Source organism: Periplaneta americana, chromosome 6, assembly GCF_040183065.1.
Source record: "Periplaneta americana isolate PAMFEO1 chromosome 6, P.americana_PAMFEO1_priV1, whole genome shotgun sequence".
In the NCBI taxonomy this organism is placed as follows: Eukaryota; Metazoa; Arthropoda; class Insecta; order Blattodea; family Blattidae; genus Periplaneta; species Periplaneta americana.
In genome coordinates, this window is record NC_091122.1 from 126,672,814 (window position 1) to 126,700,194 (window position 27,381).

At 36.5% G+C, this 27,381-nt stretch overlaps 1 protein-coding gene across 1 annotated transcript in view; it reads right to left on the minus strand.

Moving 5' to 3' along the window:
- Positions 1–9,662: 9,662 nt before the first annotated feature.
- The window catches only part of LOC138701707 (uncharacterized), a 32,752-nt gene continuing 15,033 nt past the window's right edge, over positions 9,663–27,381 (minus strand). The window contains exons 2-4 of the mRNA XM_069828901.1: positions 23,961–24,188; positions 21,508–21,842; positions 9,663–15,165 (exon numbers count right to left, since the gene is read on the minus strand). Coding sequence (XP_069685002.1) covers positions 13,584–15,165; positions 21,508–21,842; positions 23,961–24,188 — 2,145 coding nt within the window. The 3' untranslated portion in view covers positions 9,663–13,583. The remainder of the gene's footprint in view (positions 15,166–21,507; positions 21,843–23,960; positions 24,189–27,381) is intronic.

A 27,381-nucleotide genomic window follows, 5' to 3' on the forward strand; every position in this document is an offset into this window, starting at 1 on the left:
ACATTTTCGTGAAACTTTATGCAGAACTTTAAGGCAGCATATTTGATCTGTGTACAAACTGTGATTGTGTTTATGTAAGCGGAAGTATCCCTTTATAGGGGGGAAATGTAGACAATAACATCTCTCCTATGTAACATATTTTCATGAGACTTTATACAGAACTTAAAAGTAATGTATTTGATTTGCGTACCAACTCTGATTGCGTTTGTGTAAAGGGAACCAACCCTTTATAGGGGATGAATTTGCACAAAATTAATACCTTCTTTGCTATCTAATATATTTTTAGGAAACTTTATTCAGAACTGTAAGGTAGCACAATTGATTTGTATAAAAATTTTGATTACGTTTGTGTAAGGGTAACTACCACTTTATGGGGGGGGGTGGATTTAAACAGTATTTTCTGCTTACCTTATGACAGTGCTAAGAAATTGAAGGCCTAATCTTCCTTCTCAGGAGGAGCAGCAACAGAAGAACCGGAACCTACATCTAGCCCTTTCACATTTCGTTTCGTCATCTACAACCAATCTTTACGTAAATTTATGGGTAGTTTACCACAATTTTTTCTGTCTTTTATAATCAAGTACACCGGATGTAGATTTTTGGCAGTAAGGCCTACTAGGACCACTATCACTATATTCTGATTCCACTGCCACTGTCTCACGTCAGAACTATCACAATGACACCTTATTTCTTAACCCGTGCACTACCACAAAACACGAATGTCACAAGGGAGTAATGTTACAAACTGTTTCGTGTTCACTTGTATGTATACCGAATACTGTATGTTTATTTTCTTTTCCAGTTCCGGGGTTCCAAAAAACATTATTACCAACTTATTATATGCTTACGTGATAACAGTAGCTAATTCTGTTGAGAGGATTGGAGAGACTACATACACCTCTGAGACATTTGGAAGTAAACGAAGGAAGAATCTTTGTTCGCATCATATTTGAATGGCCACCAGTAATACTTGATTTCTTAAAGCATCGCTATAATAATGTTTAGTGTACGAAAATCAAGTAGTCGCCTAGACTTGGAGACATAAGAGAGCATTGTTTACTGTGCTCCAACCACGAGAAAGTTTCTGCGGGATGAGACGAAGCGGGGTAATGCTGTGAATGAATGTTGATGTCATAAAGTCACACACGTGGGTACTCGTATCTCTATCGGCTTGTTCTCACAGCACAAACAATAACATTGATACACACATATTTATACTATCTTAGTTACAAAATTAGATCATTGTTAAGCTCGAGTCACATTATACGTCACATCACGGACCAGCAGCGTTGCATCAAAACATTGTACAATGCGTTTTGTACGGTAGCGTTCACATATACAGGCAACGTCACAGCCCATCAACGGCACGGACCGTCTGGGATTCTCGAGGAGAATGTTTTGATGTGACGTGGAAGGTTTGATAGCGTGAATTGTTTATGCTTTCTTTTTCCTCCCGGTTATTTATACTCGCTTTAACATCTTTGGTCATACTGCTAGTATCTTTTGATTGAAATCCGAAGGTCTGTTCTATTGTTGTGAACTAGATGGTGACGGTATATGTATTACTGATTTGTTGTGAATATGATTTCGGTGATGAATGAGGCCGATTCAATTTTTTCAGGTCCAGAATGCAAAGTGAGGTGGGTTTCATTAAGGGAGCAGTTTAGAAAGGCATTAAAAAGAGGAATACTAAGAGCGGACAGGCAACCAATACCGAAAAAAAAATGGAAATATGAAGATTATATATTATTTCTGATCCCGTTTATTAAAGAAAGAGAAACTATAGGAAACGTTGAACCTCAAGGCAGTGACGATTCGAACAATCAAGGAGAAGAAGAAAGTTTGAACAATGATACAAATGAAGAGACTGCAGAGATTGCTGCTTCACATCCACAGAACTTAAGAAAATCAGTGTTGCCAGAAGCAAGAACACTGATCCTCTAGTTACAGGGTCACAAAGGCGTCCAAAGAAAAAGGTGCATGAGAAGGAAACAGCGTCATCTCTCGTTATGAAATATTTATTAGAAAACAATGAAAAATAAAAGCAATTGACGTCTACCTGCAGTGCGGACCCAATAGATGCATTTTTTCAACGGCATAGCTGCCACAGTGAAACAATTTTCATCATTAAGACAAAATCTGGCAAAATAAAAAATTTTCAATATAATTTCTAATCTTGAATACGAAGAAATTCAAGAAAGGATGTTCCAGTCCCAAAGCAATGAGCTGCCTTCGATTTTTTCAGCACCACCAGCTCACTATCAGCATCCCGTGCTGCAACACAATCAGCTGCAAACAGATAGGACGACCTCAACTACGTCACATGATCTGACAAGTATGCAAACACCGTCGCCTACACCATCAGACGTGTCAGGAATATCATCAGTTCAAACCTACTATTAACAATTTTCCCCTGTGGAATAATTAACGTTTTAATGTGAGTGATTTTATGCAAGGAATGACAAACAATAATTTGTTTTAATTGACATAATTGCTTTTCCATTTCATTGTTTAGACTACAATCTAGAAGGACTTACCTTAAACAAACCATCAACTTTTCTTTTGCTGAAATTGCTTCTCTAAATGTTGTGTTTTGTTTTTGTATTTGTATTTCTATTTTTTGAAGCAAAATATAAAACTGATATTTTGACATTCTAAAATACTTATAGAAGCAACTTTCATCATCCTCCAACTGTCGGTATAGTGTATGATATTCATCTATATTCTTCCCCTTTCTGAGCATTTCTTTCATCCATATTCTGTTTCGTTTTCTTCTTGCGGCCTCTTCTTCGTCCAACAAGACAGCAATCATCGCAAGTTTATGTTTGCTAAATATCGGCATTGTTCGAGAGCACAGTTCCTACATTCTTGATGGTAGCAAACTGACGGTCACTTGCCGTTAAATGTGAATGAGTTTGCATTGGACAGTGATGGTCCGTGACGGTGATGTGACGTATAATGTGAATCGAGCTTAATCTCCTGGTCTTTCAATCTCTCCATACAGGAAATAACAAATGCAGGAGAGCGCATGGTTTTTAAACTGACGTTATAACGATAATATTATCTATCTACTTCGCTCCAATAGATGACGCAATAGTAAGCACATTCCTTTCACGGTTGATCTCCTGGTTGGAGAACAGTATAGAAATCTGTGTGGCGCCAATGGACTGTACAGCACTTGTAGCGCAGAACTACATAAGCGAAATATAATACTGTAGAAATGTACGTATATGCCTATAAAATTCCAAATGTCGTAAATTGTAACAAAGTTTAAAAATTCCCTCTTTTTGACATGTTTTTTCCCATTTGCCAATAGGATCATACATTATGTGTATTATCCTTGTGTTGGATCGTACATGATATCAAATTATCGTACATGTACGATCCATATCGTACGGTTGGCAACACTGTCTGTGAGTTTATAGAGTGGTAATAAGGAGAGGAATTTCTACGTGGAGAGGTTACACATTATTTTGAAATGGTAAGTGATGCTAACTTTTTCCAATCAATTAAGATTCGAGGTTAATTAAATGAAGGGCCAGAATAAATAAAATATTAATTTTGTGCGTCCATTACCCAAGATTTATCATTAGACTTACTTTAAAACACCAGAATTTCGACATGTGCTAAATGACATTTTTTGGCACCAAATGACTTCCCAAAAACATCAGATCTGGTGATAAAATCAACTTGGTAATACTGGAGAGTAGTGATCATCTATACTAATAATAAATCTGTAGCAAAAATTTTTCTGGTAATTTTCGATTTTCCAAAAATAATTGGTCCTAACATATATAATTAACCGCCCTGAACCGAAAATCGCTTTTTTTAAATTTTTGTTTGTATGTCTGTATGTCTGTCTGTCTGTCTGTCTGTCTGCATGTTTGTTACCTTTTCACGCGATAATGGCTGAACCGATTTATATGAAAATTGGAATATAAATTAAGTTCGTTGTAACTTAGAATTTAGGCTATATGGCATTCAAAATATTTTATTTAAAAGGGGGGTTATAAGGGGGCTTGAATGAAATAAATCGAAATATCTCCCTTATTATTAATTTTCACGAAAAGTATTACATAACAAAAGTTTCTTTAAAAATAATTTCCGATAAGTTTTATTCTATGCAAAATTTTGATAGGACTGATATTTAATGAGATAAATGAGTTTCAAAATTACAATAACAACACCATCTAAGGCGGTGTAATGAAATAAAAAACAAATGACTTCGTCTGTAAAGGGCCTTGGACAACAACAATCGAAAGCTATGAAACATAGCCTACAGAGAATGTTTCTATGTTTGTATGAAGTAATATCGGAAGCTAAATTAACCGATTTGTATAATCACCATTGGAAAGTGTAGTTTCTCTAGATAGACATAATGCTATAATGTTATTACAGTAACTTCTGCGTGAATCGAGGACAGGTAAGATTAAAATAGCTTCTTATGCACAGAAAACTTGATAGGCTATTCTGTACATTGGTTTCCTGTATTTCCTAAAATAATTTTTATGACCAAATGAGTGATCTCTGGATCAAAATGATCGCATTTTAATTTTTTTAATACAATTTAAATTAAGTAACATAATAAACGATTTATCCTTCTATCAAACACGAATGTTCCCTGGATCAAATGTCCTATTTTAATTATGCAATTACTTCATATTTATTTCTAACGGGTGCAGCGGAGCGCACGGGTACGGCTAGTAAACCTATAAACGGGTGAGTAGCAAAAGAAGTGACGAGAGAAATGAAATATGGCAAGAAAAACTTTATAGTTTCATATGTTTGCATATTCATTTGGAATTAATGGTAATTTGACCCAGGTCTTTGCTATGGACAGCTGACTTAATGGGCCAATAGTACATCCTGTTTCGTTGTGAAAGTTGTATGTTTCTTCCTTTTACTGAGCGATTTGCGTTATCTATTGTTCCTCGTGTTCGTGTTATCTACACGGCCATAGGTGAGTGAACTGCGGAGTTGCCAGCTGATACCAGGAAGTGATTACTGCAAACAAGAGCGTTTAGTATAGTAACCCGAGCCTCCCACACACAGCGGTAATTCATTCTTTCTTTTGCGTGTTGTAAATGTCGATCTCAGACTCGCAGCCCACCTGCCCTTCCGAAGGAAGCCATGCCAGTGGCGTACGCAGAATTTTATCAAGGGAGGTCATTATTAAAATTGTTTAGCCAACAATTTACATTATCGGTATTTTAAATTTTGTGTATTATTATTATTATTATTATTATTATTATTATTATTATGTTACGGTATATTTATTAATATTACAGACCGATTATTTAGTCCTGACAGCTCAGCGACGCGAAAGAGGGGAAGTAACAGGAGGAGTGGGGAGAGTTCCGGAGTAGAGATAAGGGCGAGAGGTCGGTAAAGAAAAATAGTACAGCTTAATTGTACTGGAAACATATCGCTCTACCGCACCCATAACATCCGATCACACCTGGTTGGGATTTTCCGAGGTTTTCCCCAACCAAAAGGCAAATGCCGGGTAATCTTTTGGGGAATCCTCGGACCTCACCTCATCTCACTACATCTCGCCAAAATATTGTAAAAAATTGCACATTGTAAAAATTGTAGAAAATTATTAAATTGTGAGACTGTAAAAATTTGTAAAAATTGTAATTGTAAAATTTTGACTTGTTCCACAGCTTAAAGCTTCATTGCTCTTGTAAGATCTATGGAATAAAATGAATGAATGAATGAACGAATGAATGAATGAATGAATGGAAAATGAAGCGAGTGAGTAACCCAAACACCCCTTGGCTTAACGAAATGAACTCGCCTGACCCAGGCGCACATCTCCGGAGACTGTCAGGACTAAATAATCGTACTGTATGTTATGTTCTAACATGGACATTACGACGAAATTAAGAGAAACGAATAGAAGCATTTGAAATGTAGATATGGAGAAGAATGGAGCGTGTGAAGTGGACAGACAAAATAAGAAATGAAGCTGTGTTGGAAAGAGAGTGCGAAGAAAGAATGAAGCTGATCAGAAAGAGAAAAAAGAATTGGTTGGGTAACTGGCTGAGAAGAAACTGCCTACTGAAAGATCCACTGGAAGGAATGGTGAACGGGAGAGGAGTTCTGGGTAGAAGAAGATATAAGATGATAGACGACATTAAGATATGTGGATCTTATGCGGAGACTAAGAGGAAGGCAGAAAATAGGAAAGATTGGAGATTGCTGCGTTTGTAGTGATAGACCTGCCCATGAGCAGAACACTTGTATGTATGTATGTATGTATGTATGTATGTATGTATGTATGTATATTCTAATAGAACATATTCATGCATTTCCTTATAAAATCATTGAAACTTTTTTTCTTTGACAACCATTTAGTTTTTAACAAATATTATCTGTTTAATTTTGTATAGTAAAAAATGCTTGTGTCATTATTACACTTACAAAAAAAAGTTTATATTAAATGTTTGAGCTATCAAATACACAAAACGTTAAACGAACATTTCACAATAAAGTTAGAATCGGCGTTGCCAATCCTGCGGCTTGACTGGATCGCACAAGTGCTTCCAAATTATCTTACTTTTCATAGGAGAATCATACACTGCACATAAAACTAGGCCTGTTTGGATTATTTTACCTAAACTGCCTTGACAGTGTTTTATTTACACGAGTTTTCAAATTCTCATAAGGAAATTACTGCTAAAAATTAAATATGGGCGCAAGACACTGTTTTCTGCTTACCTTATGACAATGCTGAGAAATAGAATACAAAATCTTCGTCCTCAGGAGGAACAGCAACAAAAGAACCAGAACCTACATCTAACTCTTTCACAGTTCGTTTCACCACCGCTTTTTCGGAAGTAGAGCTTACAGGTACGGAAATAAAAAATGGGCCGAATCTTGGTAGCAGTCCTCCTCTATGTAGGCAACAAGCTTCGCAAGACTGTTCACAAATAGCATACATTTAAGTGCTCTTGTTTACTGCACCTGCGCAATGCGTTGTATCTGGACCTTAGTAAAATTAGGTGGCCCAAATTTTGTTTATGGGTGTGTACTGGGATCACTATCACTATCTTCTGAGTCCATTGCCACTATTGCATGTCAGAACTTATGGCAATGACACCTGTTCTTAACCAGTGCACTATTAGAAAACACGAATGGCACAAGGGAGTAATGTTACAGACTATTTCGCATTTCTTTGTATGTATATTGAATATGTTTATTTTCTTTTTCTGTTCCGAGGTTCCCAAAACATTATTACCAACTTATTATATGCTTACATGATAACAGTAGCTAATTATGTTGAGCCTATTGAGAGGATAAGAGAGACCATAACTCTGAGAAGTTTGAAAATAAACGAAGGAAGAAACTTTGTCCGCATCATTTTCGAATAGTCACAAGTAATATTTGATTTCTTAGCGCGTCACTATAATAATGTTTAGTCTACGAAAATCAAGTTGTCGCTTAGACCTGGAGACATATCAGAATATTATTTAAAGAAATCTGTGTTGCGCCAATGGACCGTACAGCACTTGTAGCCTCAAGTGCTACACGCAGATACTACTTTAAATGCATAAGGGAAATATAATAGTTACTGCAGAAATACAGAGTGATTCACGAGGATTTACCGTCCTTTACGAAGCTTATTTTTGAAGAAATTTTGAGCAAAAAATGTCATACGAACATAGTTCCTATTCTCAATATTTTCAGAGTTATACTAATTTACAGTTGTTTGTAAAATACTTTTTTTCTTTAGTTTGAAGGTAAAATAATAATACAAATAGGGAATGAACCATTCAGAAGTATCATTTCTTTAATTGGCAAATATTATGAAGCTAAAAATGTGCTGTGAACTACTTAGTTGCTTCGTACAGACATCTTTTTCTATTTTAACTAGAAAATTAGATTATTCTTACGCACTTATCACAACAGTTATTACAAATCACACCACTTCCAGCGACTTAATTATTTGCAGTTCAATTTTGTATCCTAATTTACAGTCTTGGAGAGTTTACAACACATTTGAAAAATGTGGCCGTACGCTTGAGTACACTTGACCGCACGCTTGTGAACGGCACTCGTCGCTCTACGTAACTGCATACGGCTATCTTTGATTTCCATAGCGATCGCGCTGCCTGCTGACTGCACGCTGACCAAGATCACGCGTTCACAGCAATGCGTTCTAATAACGAAACGTAACTCTGTAAATATTGAGAATAGGACCCATGTTTATGTGACATTTTTTGCTCAGAATGTCTTCGGAAATAAGCTCCGTAAAGGACGGCAAATCCTCGTGAATCACCCGTATACGCGTATAAAATTCCAAATGTCGTAAATTGTAACAAATTTTTTTAATGTCCTCTTTTAACGTGTTTTTTATTTGCCGATAGGATCGTACATCTTGCGTACTATCCGTGTTTGAAGCGTACGATCGTATATGTCACCAAATTATCGTACTTATACGATCCAGATCGTACTGTTGGCAACACTGGTCAGAATTCAAACTAACAAACGGGTGAATATCGCTCTTAAAATAAGTTTAAAATCGACTATACAGAATTTCTAACATCTGCACTGCAGAACTGCCAAAACAACCTTTGCAATAGCCTATGTTTATGTTATGTTGGGTGATTGGATGTGTTGTGTGTGTATGTGTGTGATGGTGGTTGTTGTTGGTTTTATGTAGGTTTTGAAAGTGTGTTTGTTATCTACTTTTGTTATTGTCATGTTTAGGAAGTTTATGAATTTGAATGGAATGTGTGATAATGAGACTGAACTATAAAATAGGTCAGAGCAGGGAATATTTAACCTTCCATGATAGTTTTGTTATTAAATATTTAATTTGCTCAATATAAAAGTTGAAATACAAGTATTTATACAAAATTTTTAATACTACTACCAAAGTATTAAATTAAGATGTGTTTATAAAAAGATTTATGAACCATGCAATTACACAATTGTCTTACACAAAATATCTGCACACTACACATTGATTCTAGTTTTATCAAAAACTCAATTGCACTATTTTTCTATCATTTCATCGATCTATGACATGTTCATTTAAAGGGTAAATACATCCTACAGATTATATCACTCATAGACGATAACGTTGAATGAGTTGACAATTGTAGTGATTTCCTCTTCCTTTCTTTCTCAATGCCTTGAAAAATCACACGAGGATCATTTTCCGTTTTTGTTCCTCTCAGTAGTTTGATTGTCTGCAAGAATTACTAACATTTTTCTTTCAAAGTTTATAATGGTAATAATTTCAGCAGCTGCTTGAGTCTTACGTAAATTTGGCAGTTCACTTTTTGTTTTTGTAATACTCGTATGCGAATGACAGTATTAAACATTCTTCATCGACTAACGTACCGTTTACACAATTATTTTCTCTAAGGAAAACTTCAGAAGAAGAAATGGATTCAGAACATTTAAAAATCTGTGCGTCAGTGGCTAACCATGACAATATCTTTGAAAAATATTGGAGTGCAAGAGGTCAAATGACTTTATTGTCAAATTCCTGGCATTAGAAAACAACAACAAACTTCAGAAGGACTTCCATCACTTAATGTCATAGCAGACAACACATTAAATTCACTGATAATGCTTATATTCTGAATTAATGCACATTGATTTCGTATGTATAATGTTTATTTTTTTTTACCATTTTGTGCATTTTTCTTTGAATAGGTAGTTATTCCAGCTCTAGTTATTGCTATTAAACTGTAGTTCATGTAAATATTAATAAATGCATAAAACTATATCTACGTTTCGTTTCTTTTCTAGCAAATCACTTAAGTAAAAAAACATGGCTTGAATCGTCCCAAAGAGAAAGGGCCTAAGTCCCAGAAACAAAATGTTAGGACAATTACACAGAACTGTTTTGCTGATTACTAAAGTTCTGAAATTATCTCAAACCATTATTATGACTAGTAAAAGTGGTAAACTTTCTCATGGCTAAGTTATTTCTTTGATCCATTTGTACTTGAGAGAGTTTAAATAGATTCTGGACTTAGGATCTTTCTCTCCGTTTTCAGTGAAGGGAGTTTTCACTGAATATTAAATTAGCCAATTAAAAGACAAGAAACTGCGCAATAAACGTCAGAAAAACAAATAGTAACAGCCGTAGGATGGTTTACACCAGGCCTTCTACGTAATAATAGTGTTCAATTTGGAAAACGGAGAAAAATATCCCAAATCCCAACCTATCTCTTTGAAACAAAGTCACAGGCAAGCTCACACCATCGTTAATGTTAGTGGAACGTAGGCCATTTCAATGTGGAGATACATCTTTAAAGAATGATCATTTTTCCGGTGGTAACTCATTTTCGAAATGTTGTGGATTTAGACCCTTTCTCTTTGGTACGATTCGTTTAGAGTGCATGTTTAAACCAGATGTAACATCTTCATTTCGGAAACACATGTAGGTTCCATCTTCAAGTTAATGCGATGTTTGTGTTCAGAAGAAAAACGTTTTGGAATAAAGTTCCATCTTCAGGAACATGAAGGATTACTTACGGTAAGCGTTCACTACATCGTATCGCACTCATCGGACGAATCGCACGGATCGGAAAAAGACTATCTTTGCTGTAATTGTTATGTAACCGCGTTCACTACATCATATCGCATGCATAGACTCTCGGTAAATCCCTCCACGTTTCTCGGATGAGTAACTTTTCTGATGCGTGCGATCATGGCCTTCTTTAATACATAAATTTTAATTGCTCAATTGTTACTATTATGTTGTGCCATGTTCAGTGTCGCGCCAAAATAGCAGATTTCGCTTGTAGAAAACTGCGAAGAATTATATAATTTGAGACATTCCCTTTACAGTAATCATGTCGTTTCTTATATATATTATGTAACTAATATCTTTTTCGTTTCTTCCTCTTCAATTAAGAAGCATGAAACAATTACAAATTCTTATTCGCTAACACTCATGAAATGATTAATAGACCTAACCTCAAAACTCCTCTGTTTTCAGCAATGTCAATATCGTACGTCATATGTTTTAAACAGCTGATAGGGAATCCGATGAGACAATGAGGTAGAGCCGTTACAGTGAACGCACTGCACTTAAAACATCCGTTGCGTGCGATTCGTACGAGGGGTGCGATACGATGTAGTGAACGCTTACCTTAACTCTGTTGGGCCAGCTTGATTACTCTAAAAGACTTGGTCTTTGAGAAAAAGATCCGAAGATGGAAGTGACGGAACCTATATGTAGTTCCTAAACATTGGAGATGTTAAAGAATGTTGGATTACCCAAAATAATTCTTCTAGACACCGTGAAAGACTAATATCTCATACGTGATTAAAATATTTACGTGTTTTTTCAAGAAGGCACACATATAATAGTCTATTATTTTATATTATTAAATTATTTCAGTAGTACGCGAATTAGTGACAAATTATACTGGGCCCATAATTGGCACAATTAGGTATAGTCTAATTATATAAAACTATAAAAACACATTTAATTAATGAACAATGGTGAAGTCATCTTAAATCTGATGAAGAGACAGCAAAGAACAATTTAATCCATGACGACAAAATGATCACTAGAACTAAAGTTAAGATTTTCACTTTCACATAAAAATTGAGTAATATAATTGAATCATGGACAATGAAAAATTGCGGTGTTAGAAACATAAATTTTGTTTCCTTGCTAACTTTCTGTCAATGTTTGAATGACACGAGATGCAATTTGGCTCTCTTTACACAACAATGGAACAATGTAACATTGAGAAATATTTTCAGAACATTTTTGTTGAATCCCCAAGTTAAATGTTTCATGCAGCTAATTCTTTCAAGGATGGATGTAATGAAGCCATTTAGACGCTTGAGAATAAGTAGGTTATGAAACAGTCCATTGTGTGTTCAGAATTTTACTGGTACCAGAGAGAGAAACAAAGATGATAACTGTGAACTGTATTGAATACAGCAAACATTTCAAGGACCAAGACTAACAATCTAAGATTTCTAGCAGAGCTCTGCCTTCAATGCAGTACTTTCTAACTATTGTTATTTAAAATTCATTCATTACCGTTATATCAAATTAGGCTACAGATGGCTTCATTAAAAAAGCACAGTTATATCGAGTACAAAATATATACTTTTTTTTCCTTATTCAAAATAAAATAGTTCAAGACAGGTGAACCTATGTAGGTGAAATGCTTGCAACAAAAACATAAAACTAGCTGTAAAATACAGTTAGAATATCTGTTCGTCACGGAAAATGGTCGCCCTCCTGTAGCGTGAATTTGTCAAAGTATCGTTCGAGTTAATTCGCGATGCACACGAGGATGAAGTCAAGTCGTAGCAGCGATGTACAGTATTTGTATCGTGGAACGACATATTCCAACTATTTACTCTCCGCAAACATTGGACAGAACTTGAAAGAAATTAAATTTGAGTGAGACAATGATATGATGGCAGCAGTAAATAACTAGATTCGGTCAGAAACTTCTGAATGTTGAGGGGGATGATAAAGCTTCTGTGACTTGCCAATATGTAGTAAGTTAAAAGGTGATTATGCTGGAAAATAAATGTGTCAATTTAAAACCTTACTATTTTCTAATTAGTGGGCTAGAAACTCATTAATTTCTCCGCTCGTACATGGTGGACTACATAATTATATTACAAGAATTATTTATCATTTGTGGACCACTATTTGAGAAACATTCAGTGAAATTTTTCGGGATCTTCCATTGTCAATAAAATGTTATTTTCTTGATTTTTTTTTCGTATTTTCTCTCACAGTGTGTAAGTTTTACTCGTAATACTGGTTATTTTTTTAAAATATGAGCTAATTTAAATTGCCCATAACTTCATTATTATTTTTATTGGGTTATTTTACGACGCTGTATCAACATCTCAGGTTATTTAGCGTCTGAATGAACTGAAGGTGATAATGCCAGTGAAATGAGTCCGGGGTCCAGCACCGAAAGTTACCCAGCATTTGCTCGTATGGGTTGAGGGAAAACCCCGGAAAAACCTCAACCAGGTAACTTGCTCCGACCGGGATTCGAACCCGGGCCTCCTGGTTTCGCGGCCAGACGCGCTGACCGTTACTCCACAGGTGTGGACCCCATAACTTTATGCAACCTTGAATAGCAGGTTACTAACCCTCGTCCGGACTTTCATACATGCTCTGCAAATTAGCTTTACGTTTCTTTTTCATTATTGCATATTTCAACTATTAGATTGTGATTTGTTTCAGTCTTCTCAGCTCAATACTGGAAACATCCATGTAAAGACATTGGGAATATTTTAATGTAAAAAAACATAATACCACAGTCTAGCATAGGCTATACAGTCACGAAGCTCAATACGTAGTAAATATGCATCCATAGATAGTTGCTAACCACTAGGATCGCTACTATCGCCTCATCACAGACAATGTGAAACAGTACCTGCACAGTCTATTGTTCATAGCACCCTCACAACTCAAGATTCGTGACTGTATATACTAGACTGTGATAATACTCTCACATCCAAACAAATGAATTATCCATATCAAAGATACTATGACAATAAATATTGTAACTCATAGCAACATCTTGCTTAGTTTTGTAACTACAGTTCATATTTATTTTTCTTCATGGATTTGACTTTGCTTTTCCAATCTTCGATTTTCTCTGTTTGAGCCACTTTTGAAGAAGCTGCGTTGTAAGAGAACCACCGGACGGCATATCTGGATCATCATCGTCTGCTTCTTCCTCTTCTTCACGTTTCTTTGCTTTTTGAGATTGCTGAGTACTTGGCACTTGATGGTGTACGGGAGGTTTTGACGGTGGAGGCGGTGGAGAAGCAATTGCATAGTCACCCTCATCTGATGATTGGTGGGATTCAGACCAATGAACATGTTGACCTGATGGCGCTCGAGATGTTGCCTCAGACCAAGCCTGTGGCGACTGAGAAGGCGTTCTACCTCTAGAATCCGAACCTAGAGGAATGGATGTCGCAGATCCTGACCAATTCTGAGGTGACTGTGATGGAGTTCTAGGGGATGAATCAGGCCAGTTGTGGGCTGCATGCCTCACAAAACCTGGATCTGAAGGAGATGCGGGAAGTTCTTTTTCCGTGCGAACAAGATTTGCATCACGACTGTCGTATCTCCAGTGCCCCACTTCAGGTGACGGCGTCTTTGATATACCTTCAAATCTACCAAGTCTCCCTGCTTCTATGTCTAAGCTTCTACTGCTCGGAGCTTTAGATTTACCAATGTTCCCAAATAAATACCTCTCTTTTTCCCTCTCGTCTGGTACACTCGCCGGACTTAACCTTTCCTCGTGTCCTATTCTCCTCTGTTTTGTTTCATCATCTGAATCTTCGCTTCTTGTTTTCCTTAACCCTTTATCTTCTGACGTTGATGCTATTGGCACCATGGGAAGAAGTTTGGTGCCTTTAACACTACCTTTACCAGATCTCTGTGATTTCATTCTTCGTTCTGCATCTCCTGGTTTTACTTCAACTCGCTCTCCTCTCTCCGTCAAAAGAAAGGAGACAGTTGGGATGTGCATGAGATCATCGACTTCGCTGTCACTTCCACGATACATTTCCCTAGGTCTTGATTTGTGTGCCTGTTCAGGCGTAATACTTTCTGGTCTTTGACTAATTTCACTCTGCTCTAGATATCTTTGTTCTCCTGAGGATGTGTTGCTGTTTTCATGCTCAGAAGTGCGGCGTCGAGCATCTGGAATTTTTCTCTCCCTTATTATGACGCTAGGTCTCCCCAGATCTTGTTCTGGTGTGTACTGTGCTTGTGGCAGATGCCTTTCGGACGGTCGTTGTTGCTCTTTCGATGGGATTCTGTGTCTTCCTACGTCCTGATCTTGAATTGGGATGTCGTCAGATGGTCTTCCTTCTCTTTTTGGCCTACTGTATTTATCTCCATTCCTGTCTAATCCATTCGTTTCAGGATAATCTCTAGGGATTCTTTGAGGATGATCTCTAGGGACTCTTTGAGGATGGATTTCAATATCAGATGGAAATTGCAGTTCGTGTCGCATGGAATTTTCAGGAATTACTTGCCCATGCCTCCTGTGATCTATGTCGTGTTGTACAGGCGCATGTCCATTGCGTTGATAGCCGTTGGGTGTCTGTTCTTCAGGCGTCACTCTCGCAGATGCAGGGAACCGTCGTCCATTTCCTTGATGCGTCAAGTCTGGGGTTGAATCTCTATGAGGATAGAAAATAAATATTTTATGAGAATGTTTTATTAACTTTAACTTGAGCTTGTGAAGTGAAACTAAAACAGAGATGTAAGATAAAGATTTAGCATTGTCTTTCTATTTGATACAGTTAAACATCTCTGTGATACATCTTCGTGAACGAGAAATAAGATATTGATAAAAATATGAGTACAATTTCAATAAAATGGCTGATATCGTTGTAATACATTTGAACAAATTACATCAAGAAGCATATTACTGAGACTACACAGAAGTACTTTCAAAAGCCACATTATTTTTGGGTTCTGAAACTTGGATTCTAGTAAGGACAGACAAAAAAGAGAGAGTGGTAAGTCTTAACACTGAAGTTACTTAGACATTAGCGAGTTTCATAAAATTGAATCAGTCATTTCTAAAAGGGTTTTATTCCGAAATTATAACAGCAATGAGATCTCTATAAAGGTTATTTTACGACGCTTCATCAACAGCTAAGGTTATTTAACGTCTGAATGAGATGAAGGTGATAATGCCGGTGAAATGAGTCCGGGATGCAACACCGAAAGTTACCCAGCATTTGCTCATATTGGGTTGAGGGAAACCCCCGGAAAAAACCTCAACCAGGTAACTTGCCCCGACTGGGAATCGAACCAGGGCCACTGGTTTCGCGGCTAGACGCGCTAACCGTTACTTCACAGGTGTGGACGATCTCTATAAAAATGACCTTATTCCAGACTAGGGCTTTTCCAGAAGTGCATAATACCATTTTTTAAGAGGAAGGTATATTCAAGTGAAAATATTTGAGCAAAAAAAAAAAATAAATAATAATAATAATAATAGTAATAATAATAATAATAATAATAATAATAATAATAATAATAATAAAGCCCTTTCAAAAATGACTGATTCAATTATTTTTGGCTGAGCTTACACCAGTTACTGTATTTGTTCTTGAAATTTTGTTTTCAACTTAGTGGTGAATGCTTTATCTAACTTAATGAGTATTTTAACAGTCAGAGTTATTTATCATCTGTGAGATGATATTGGAAGTAGGAGTTCATGACAAGAACTATGATGACTAGAAGAGCTTAATTTTATCGTGTAAGGGAAGTAATTTTGCCTGGAGTTCACTTAATGAGATACGGGTTATTTTATTGTCATAAATTCACTACGCGAGATCCCACAACACTAAAGATTTTATCATCCTAAAAATCCAACCCCCTCGGTGGATGTCAAGGCAAAAACCTCACATATAATAGTAAGTTAGACCATCGAGAATCACAAAAGAGAAGTAGTCTTACGTACACCTTTTTGTTTAGTTTTTCTGAAGCAACTTGGCTCCCACTGAATAGATTTGAAGACTGGACATAAAAAGGACTGTAAGTGCCAATATCCTTGAAAATTAGTTTTTTCTAAAAAGAGTCTATATCCCTATCTCAATCCACTAACAGAAGAGTGTAAGTCCCGTAGTAATTTTATTTAGAACCCGGTTTCTCCATAGACGTGCAAAAGTATGGTATTACATTGTTAGTTGCACAAGAAAGCCCTGTTTTGTAGGGATTTCTCTCTGGCACTTACAACCTTTTTACGTCTAGTCTACATTTTATGAGAGGCAATATCCACTTGTTTCTCAAAAGTTTACCGATTGAATTAAAATTAATTCTTTTGACTATGTGCTATAAAATTGTTTTAATTCATTGTTTTTGAATGAAATGAAAAACATTAATGAAAATTAGTATAAATACAATAAAAGATCATGCATAATTTATTCATAAGTCTTTGTTATAAAACCCCTGCCTACAGATCTTTTAAACGGCAACTTAAGAATATATGAGATGGACCTCAGGGAAAAGAAAAACAATTAGATAGTCAGCCGAAGATGAGTTTGAACCTTTTCGAGCGCACCATAGACTGGCCATCATTACTTTTACATCACAGTGAATGCCGCAGAGTCACGAAAATTTATCTCGAGTGCTGGAGTTTCCTCATCTAATTGAAAATAAATTATTCTCAGTAGCCTATCTGATCTATCAACAAGTAATATAGGCCTAATGCATTTTATTGCTGAAGTGAGTAAGTAATATATGATACGTAACTTACTTACTTACTTACTTACTTACTTACTGGCTTTTAAGGAACCCGTAGGTTCATTGCCGCCCTCACATAAGCCCGCCATTGGTCCCTATCCTGAGCAAGATTAATCCAGTCTCTACCATCATATCCTACCTCCCTCAAATCCATTTTAATATTATCTTCCCATCTACGTCTCAGCCTCCCCAAAGGTCTTTTTTCCTCCGGCCTCCCAACTAACACTCTATATGCATTTCTGGATTCGCCCATACGTGCTACATGTCCTGCCCATCTCAAACGTCTGGATTTTATGTTCCTAATTATGTCAGGTGAAGTATACAATGCGTGCAGCTCTGCCACAGTCTACTATATACAGTCGCGAAGCTTAAGGTGTTTTTTTGCAAATCTCGTGATAAAGCGCTCCAAGCGGTTAGCAACTAGAAACAATAGACTGTCCATGGTCGACTTTGGACTGTGTCGTATTTCTATCGAGTGCTAGCTCGTTGCGTATTTCACATTGATGCTTGTGAAATGTTCGTTATTGGTTGTAATAAAAATGTTAATGGCTAAAATATAATAATTGGAATAATAATATGGAACAAGGAGGAGACGTTTGTAGTGCTATAAATTGTAGCAACAATAAGAGAAAGAGGCCAGAGTTTTCCTTTTTCCTATTTCCGAAAGATTCAGAAAGGTTCCTGGGTTTCCACAAGAATGCTGTGCAGAAACAAAACTCTTAATTTTGAAGTTCTTTGTGACTTAGAATACATTATATCCTTAAATTTCACAATGAAATGTTTCAGTCTAACCGAAAGGACATTAGATACCGGTTAAAGTTCTGTCACTTAGGCTGCTAAATTTCCAGAGAAATAAAGGTTAGGTCTACTTTTTTTTTCAGAGGATATATTTTTAATTGTAGCTATTAATTTTGTTATTATTTTTTATGTGTTATTTTACTAAAGACGTAGAAAAATTAAGTTTCTTTTAATTAAATTTATTGATCACGTTTTATTTTCAATTCTGGTGGGATTCTTATTGCGTAGGCCTACTTTTTTTTTCAAAGGAAATTATAGCTGTTAATCTTGTTGTTATTTTTATTTGTTGCTTTACTAGAGACGTAAAAAAGTCTGTTACAATAAAATTTATTGATCACGTTTTATTTCCAATTCTGGTGTGATTATTATTGCTTAACCTCATCCCACTTTGTTAACTACGTAAGCCTACACTACAAGTACCGGTACACGTAAGTTACTCCATTAATTCATATTTCCATTATTATTGTTGTAAAGAGAAATGCAAATTAATATTTATTGGTTTCATAGTTAATTATCGCTATAATCTTGAATGAGTGAAGCTATTATAGTAAATTTCAGTTCGTTTTGCACAAACAAAAATTATATTAACTTATTTCTTGCAGGTATCTTCATTAAAATAATAAATTAACTTTATGCATTTAATATTTCAATATTGGAAGGAAGGTGTTAATTTTTACAAAAGAACACGACAACGAAAGTGTAACATATTTTGTCGTCTGCTAGGAGAGAGATCTGCGATGATGAGGCGATAGTAGCGATCCTAGTGGTGGGCAACTACCCATGTTTGCATTTTTACTACATATTGAGCTTCGCGACTGTATATAGTAGACTGTGGCTCTGCGTTGTGTAACTTTCTCCAGTCTCCTGTAACTTCATCCCTCTTAGCCCCAAATATTTTTCTAAGAACCTTATGCTCAAACACCCTTAATCTCTGTTCCTCTCTCAAAGTGAGAGTCCAAGTTTCACAACCATACAGAACAACCGGTAATATAACTGTTTTATAAATTCTAACTTTCAGATTTTTTGACAGCAAACTAGATGACAAACGAGTGTCATTTATATTTGTTACTGTTGCTCCAAGATATTTGAATTTTTCCACCTCTTCGAAGAATAAATATCCAATTTTTATAGTTCCATTTCGTACAATATTCTGGTCACGAGACATAATCATATACTTAGTCTTTTCGGGATTTACTTCCAACCCTATCGCTTTACTTGCTTCAAGTAGAATTTCCGCATTTTCCCTAATCGTTTGTGGACTTTCTCCTAACATATTCACGTCATCCGCATAGACAAGAAGCTGATGTAACCCGTTCAATTCCAAACCCTCTATGTTATCCTGAACTTTCCTAATGGCATATTCTAGAGCGAAGTTAAAAAGTAAAGGTGATAGTGCATCTCCCTGCTTTAGCCCGCAGTGAATTGGAAAAGCATCAGATAGAAAATAGCCTATACGGACTCTGCTATAAGTTTCACTAAGACACATTTTAATTAATCGAACTAGTTTCCTGGGAATACCAAATTCAATAAGAATATTATATAAAACTTCTCTCTTAACCGAGTCATACGCATTTTTGAAATCTATGAATAACTGATGTACTGTACCCTTATACTCCCATTTTTTCTCCAATATCTGTCGAATACAAAAAGTCAGATCAATAGTCGATCTTTTACGCCTAAAACCACACTGATGATCGCCAATAATTTCATCTACATATGGAGTTAATCTTCTCAAAAGGATATTCGACAAAATTTTGTACGACGTCAACAAAAGTGATATTCCTCGAGAGTTACTACAGTTAGTCTTATCCCCCTTCTTAAAAATAGGTACGATTATGGACTCCTTCCATTGTTCTGGTACAATTTCCTTTTCCCAAATTGCAAGTACAAGTTTATAAATTTCGCTAGATACTGCCCTTCCACCCTCTTCTATTAATTCTGCTGGAATTTCATCAATACCTGGAGACTTGTACTTTTTCAGATTTTCTATCGCAATTTCGACTTCAGAAAGTTTGGGTTCCGGTATAAATGGCTCAGCAGTTTGTATTTCAATTTCGTCTCGATCATTTCTATTTGGCCTATGTATATTTAGTAGTTGCCCAAAATAGTTTTTCCATCCGTTCAGGATTGAATGAGAGTCTGCAGGCAAGTCACCATTCTCATCCTTGATCACGTTTACCCTTGGCTGATATCCATTTTTAAATTCCTTTATACCCTTATATAAATCTCGAATGTTTTTATTCTTACTATTTGTTTCTACCTCATTCAGTTTTTCCTTCAAGTAACGTAACTACTGTTCCACTTTTTGGGACCAACGATGTAGTTCAGATTGTAGCTCGCTTGTCTGATTGCTTGGTTGTTTATTTTTCAATGTTTTCCAAACAGTAAATCTAATCCCTACCCTCATCCCTCCAGATGCCGTCTTGCTATCACCAATTCCATTGTCTTCTAATAACCTCACATTTGACACAGCATCGTTAAATAACCATTAAATATAACATTTTGGTCTAGACATAATTTTCTACTATGGACTACACTACAGTGTAACTTACATTGTGAGACTTCTGTAATTAGCAGGGAAAGGAAGTTCATGTCCTAAAAACGTGAAGAATATCTATGCATTTATTCCGTAAAAATAGATAAATATGATAAAAAATATGCATTATCAGTTCTAAGATTATTTTAACACAATAATAAGGTATAGGTAACTTACGTTTAGTCTATGAATTTTGAAGTACTTGCCTCATTGCTGAATGCTCCATTTAAATATGCTGTTATAGTTCACAACTAAGCAGTGACGTATGTTTTCTGTTGTCATTCTTCGCCTGTTGTCTCTCAGCATAGCTTTGTAGCGCGAAAAACTTCGTTCTACGTCACAAGAAGTAAGAGGGGCTTGCACAAAAGCTGTGAACAGTTCTATAGAAAATTTTGTTGGTTTTTGGGGTGTTTTTCCTTCGAGAATATCTTGAATTTCTTTAAGTTGATAATAGCCAGGGTTTTTGGAAAGAATATTTGCTGTTTTCTCGTTCACTTTATCTCCTACATTTCCTGGAACTGATGTTAAACTGGCTATTGTTCTATCGAAATCTGCTAAAGACTGCAGTAAAGGAATACCAATTGCTAACTTGAGAGGCTCCCTATGAGGGCGTCATCGTTACGTTCAAATTCATAAACATAAATTAGTCGTGTTTACGAGGTTACACACTTTTAAAAATGAGGGAAAGACAAATAAACATACATAATATGCAGTTTCCCTGCATAAATGTTAAAATATGATGCTTTTATAAATAAAGGCAAAATATGCACTTTTGTGCACAAAAATAATATCATTGTATTCAGAAATTTGTGATTCACGGAGATAATCTTTCAGTATATTCACATGACGATAGAGAACAAATATGCAAATGCATGAACTTCCTTTCCCTAGTAATTAGATAACATGGCCACAACAAAGATGTCGACGTTACCTGAGTTCTTCATCCGGTCTCCTCTTGTCTTTTAGTGACGATCTCAGCTCCCTGATGACAGTGTCTCCATTGGGAACTCTATGAACCTTGTCCAGGAGGTCGAGGGAACTGGAAGCGGTTTCAGTTTGCGTTGTCTTGTGAATCCGCTGGGTTGGGGGCGGCTTCGGCCTACTGAGACCAATGTCCAGTAGGAACAAGAGGCCCGTGAGCAGTGCCAGAGTTCCAAGAATGGCGGAGTTCTTCACCAGCCTTGGGGGCACCGACTCCAGGGATGCGTACACCAAGCTTCCCACAATGATGAAGAGGAGGGCTCCTATCCCCAGGAAGAACTTCTCCTGTAAGTCACATTACAATATATTTAAGTTAGGTTAAATTAGATTACATTTAGTTTCGTCTTATTTGATATGATTCGGTTTCGTTTTTTGGTTAATTCGATTCGATTGAGTAACAATTTTGAATTGCATCATTTTCGGTGGATCATCCAAATACACCCTGCTCGGTATCTTAGTTTGAACGCAAATGAACTGAAACGGAATACAGACTTTTTAAAAAGCGGTCGTAACTTTTGATCGATTTTCACTGATCATTTATGGAATATTCTACAGTCTAAAAGCCTCTTGATCATAGATGTCCAATTGAGGGGGTCAGCGCAACAGTGGTCTAACCCTCCTCAATGCGAAAAATTAAATATTGAGCCTTCTGTTGAACTATCTTCCTACGAAGTGGAATAGACCAATCCACCATTAGGCTATATAGCTTGCTAGGAAGCATGTAATTTTTCCCCTAAAAATATCACTTATATATATATATATATATATATATATATATATATATATATATAACTTTAACTTGTTTTTTATACATTAAAAAGTGGCTTAGACCACTGTTGCGCTGACCCTCTCAATTGTAACTCGTACGAGGTAACCCCTGGCGTAAGCAATCCGCAGCGCATATTCTTTACGGTCGGTTTTGCTATTTCATATAGAAAGTTATTGACTTTAGCAGAACATGCTTGACGTGCAATATCTTCTGTTTCTTTATGCGTTTGGACACCCATGCTCTTGATAATTAAGAAAATAAACTACGAGCAGAAATATTATTATTGACAACGCGAACTCGATTGTTAAAGAATTCACAAAACTTATTAAAAAAAAGTCTGTGTCATCTCCATTACACAGATTCTTTTTAAAGTAAAACGTTTATACACTTGACATTCGAGAAATCAGGTCACACTTTCTTTAATACGGAGACGTTATTAATTATAGTAGACCTTGGAAAAGTGCAATACGTTGTTTTAAAACCAAATAGTTTCGAATTCAGCCAGCTGTAATAAAACATGAAGGGAAAAGAAATGATTATGACATCATAATGAATTCATTATTATTCGTACACAAATGGGATGATAAATAAATGCGGAGAGTATAAAGATAGTAGTAGTCAATTTATTTAACATAACCTAATCCTAAAGTAGTTATCTAGTATTAGGCTAATTTGCAAAAGAATCCAATGTAATGAAAATATATATTATCATTCATTAGAATTATTTCAAACCACTAATTGGCGTCATATTTAGAGATGGGAACGATATATCGGTTTTTACGAAATACCGATATTTTCGTTTCGATATAGCGATATATCGATATCGATACGCCATTGCCATGAATGGATGTCACATTGAGCATCTCCTATGAGCAAATGTTCAGATCTCAGAAAGTATGTGCTGTAGGACCCATGTTTATTAGACATTTTTTTCTTGTTTTGATGCATACTAGCACCTCCTAAAATATTGGATACTTTTTTTTAACACTCTGTATACTACACTTCTTTGCAGGGTGCGAATTAACGGGGAGGATGGGGGATTTCCCCTATTGGAAAGTTATTGCCCTCTCGTAAATTCATATTAACATCTCTGCCAGGGATAACTTCTACCCCATCTCACAAAATATAATTGTTTTAATATGAGTATATGCACTTTATAAAGTACAGAGTAAGCAAAGAAAATAATATTGATGTATTATCATCACCGGCAAGCTGACAACAATCAATAACTTAGGAATTACACATCTTATCTCAAGCTTGTTCACGGATATATTTATTATTATGATCAAGATACAAGACAAATAACTCAGTGCGACCAAGCGTTGAGCCGTATCGAATGAGGATAATAATAATTTTATGTATGGTATTCTCTATCTAGGATTCTATCCCCCTTCATCAGAAATCATAATTCGCACGCTGCTTCTCTGTCTGGTATCAAACCGACATCTGCAGAATTGCAGTCGGATAAACTACCATTTGTACATTTTATGAAAATTTCCATGCTAAACGACGTTCTGTTATAATATACCAATATAATCTTCAAACACTTATTGTAGCAGGCCTATGTGAAGTTGAACAGTCCATTCTTAGAATTCCCACGGAATTGTTAAACTTGAAGAAGGCATTTAACTCACCATTATCCTGCCATGCTTGAGCTCTCCAGTGAGGTATCCAATGAGGAGACCCAGTGTGATAATGACGTAGCTGCCAAAAGTAATGTATGTGAATACAGCTCCATCCACATTCCATGTGACATTGTTGAGGAGAGGCCATTCTTCAGACAACTTCTTGCGGAGGTAGAAGGTGCGGCTAGCTTCGTCATCTGTAACTCTAATGTAGATGATGCATGCGCAGACGAAGACCTATGAGAAATGTTCATGTTAGTAATATCGAAAATCATAATAGACCTATATTATTTGATACTTTAGTAGTATAAGAACGATTTGAATATTATCTACTTATTGTAACTGGGCTGTAAAGTAATCTTGAACGTGGTTGGTATAATTATTGCAGATTTTCAGGGATCGTAACGATTCCCCCAGACATTTTGCCGGTAAGATATTTTGTCCCACATTTGGAGTGAACATATTAAATTTAAAATTTATAAATGGAAAATATGAGTTTAAAATAACGTGTTTAACTTAATATTCTCGCAAATTCTTTCATATTTACATTCATACTCTACAGCCTTTCTCGGGAAAGTGTTCTTCTTGTATTTCTTCTTCTCCATGAAGATTTATACTTTTTATCTATTCCAATCTCAGGAGACTAAAAGTATCTTCCCATTTTGAAATTAATCTATTAATCTGTTTTTTTAGGCGTTTTCGCTTTTCATAGTGGCCTCTAATGTTTTTTTCCCTGTCGATAGATGGTGGACCGCTCGCATGTACCTAATTTCAATTGTATGTGACTGGTAAACGGTTGAAGATAGAAACCTACAGTAACGTTTATATGAAAGGAAAACTCAACAAGTTTCAATATGCACATCACCATATCTCTACGTGAGCTCCAGCTGTCACTGTGACGATATCGAGGCGATGAACTATTTCTTGCCAAGCACGTTGGAGCATGTCTTCTGGAATGCTCTCAATAGCCTCTATGATGCGCTTCTGAAGATCACGAAGGTCTCCGACTGGGGTGGCGTTCACTTTATCTTTGACATAGCCCCAGAGAAAGAAATCGTATTGGCGAATTCCACTCGTTTGGGTTTGTCATCCGGCTCCAGACGTTGCATTAACTGCACTTTATATGGGTACAGTTTGAGACATTTGTGGACAATTCGTTGCAATGTCGATTTTGGTACTTGAAGTTGCCGCGAAGCTCTTCTCAATGACTTCCGCGGGCTTCGCTCATACGCCGCTTGAACATTTGCAACCATTTCGTCGGATGTTCTACGACCACCACCATGCTTCTTCAACACCGATCCTGTAGCTAAAAATGTATCGTGCCACTTCTTAATGCTTTTAGCAGTTGGAGCATCACAGTTAAACACTCGCCGATACTCCCTTTGAACTCTAACAATTGATTTAAACTCCGCATACCACAACACAGTTTCTGCTTTCATCTGCGGTGTCGCCATTTTGACAATCGATACAATCTACGAAAAGAAACAGGAGTGGATCAGGACAGTACGTTTGCACATCTCCTTTTTACGTTAGGTTAGGTTCTTTTCAAGCTGAAATGACGAGTGAAGATTTTGTCACAGTTAAAATTACTCTAACCTAACCTAACCTAACCGAACCTAACCTAACCTAACCGTTTAATATGCATATGTTTTTTTTAACAAAGCAGGGATATCCAGATTGTATATTTTAAATTCTTACATATTTTTCAAGATGATCAGGAACACTGGAAATATAAGATAAAATACTTTCAAAGCTCCTTTTTATGTTAGGTTAGGTTAGGTTAGAGTAATTTTAACTGTGACAAAATCTTCACTCGTCATTTCAGTTTGAAAAGAACCTAACCTAACATAAAAAGGAGATGTGCAAACGTGCTGTCCTGATCCACTCTTAAAGAAACTGTGACTGCGCACCATCTACCGACATGATTTGAAACTTGTTGAGTTTTCCTTTCATATAAACGTTACCGTAAGGTTCTATCTTCAACCGTTCACCAATCACATACAATTGAAATTAGGTACATTCGAGATGTCCACCCTGTACTAAGTCAGTAGCGATACTTCTCGGGCAGATAGTTGACTTGTCGCGGAAAGAAATTATATGGAGTGTAGAATTGGGAAAAAAGTGAATCGTGGCCCTGGTACTATCCCACCATTTGCCTGAAGAGACTTGAAAAACCACAAAAAAAAAACCGAAATGAGGATAACCAAACCCCTGGGATCGATTCTCGGACTTCCCGAATGTACTATTACACCACCGTGCTTAGTGAGCCTAAGTGTATCTTCTTTATGTTCTAAATCTTTCTGGTTTGTAATGCAGGAATACTCTGAAAAGTTGAGATTCTGGCAAGACGTTCCAGTACTCAACAGTACAAGGTTCAAGCAGACAAAGGTCCAGTAGTTCATAATGCAAATACTATTCCAAATATTGTGCAATTTCTCACCCGTGGGCCGCCGCGGAATAGATTTTGGCGTCTGCCTTGCACGCTGGTAACCCAGGTCCAAATCCCGGTGGGTCCAAGTAGAATTTGTGGTAGCAAAAGCATTTTCCCGAATCCGCATTCCCGAACATCCATTTTCCCGAATCCACATTCCGGACAGATATTTTCCCGAATACATAATTCCCGAATCCACATTCTCGATTTGTGTGATTTCCATTTTTCCGATAATACAGTAGTGTATATTACGACACAAATGTATTTAATATAATTATTGTACAATTAATTACACGTTCTTTTTACAAAGTGGAATAATGTCCAAGTGTCCTCAGGTAATCGAGGTGTCGGTTATCGGCTGCATAGGTCTGATAATAATTCGTATTCGTGTTTGAAGTTGTAGCCACTTTCTCGTCGGTTGTGCCCTCAGCGTCTACCCAATGTGAATTCCGCAATCATGGTCCTCGTATCGCTCTCTTCCTTTTGGAGCTCAGTCAAAGCAGTGTAAAAGCTTGGATGGTGTCTCCCAAACACCACTTGCAGACGACTGTGGAAGCCTTCCGACAGATTATTTGTTCGGTGTTCATTATTTAATGTGGAATTGTACTGGTTCCACAATGTCGTATCATGCCAAGGAGGTACAGGTCGCCTTTTGCCAAGAGCTCGTGAGCCACTGATGTACGTGACATCAAAGTAATCAAATATGGGAATTACCTAATCCGAAACTTCATCACGGAATTCTTCGAAACATCGCAGAACATCTTCAACGGGCTCAAATGCGAGTGCCAGGAACATGTGAATTTGTTTCACAGTGCGGTCGTTGACATCGTTGTATTGAGCCTGAAGCCCTTCAGTCTGTATTTTTCTAAAGACTGACTGCCCAAGACGGAATAAACAACACGAAATGTCTGCAGTGGGCACGACTTCTCTTGCACTATTGATAATGACTAATTCAAAATCACACATAATGCGATGTGGTAGTGTGAAGTCTATGGGAAA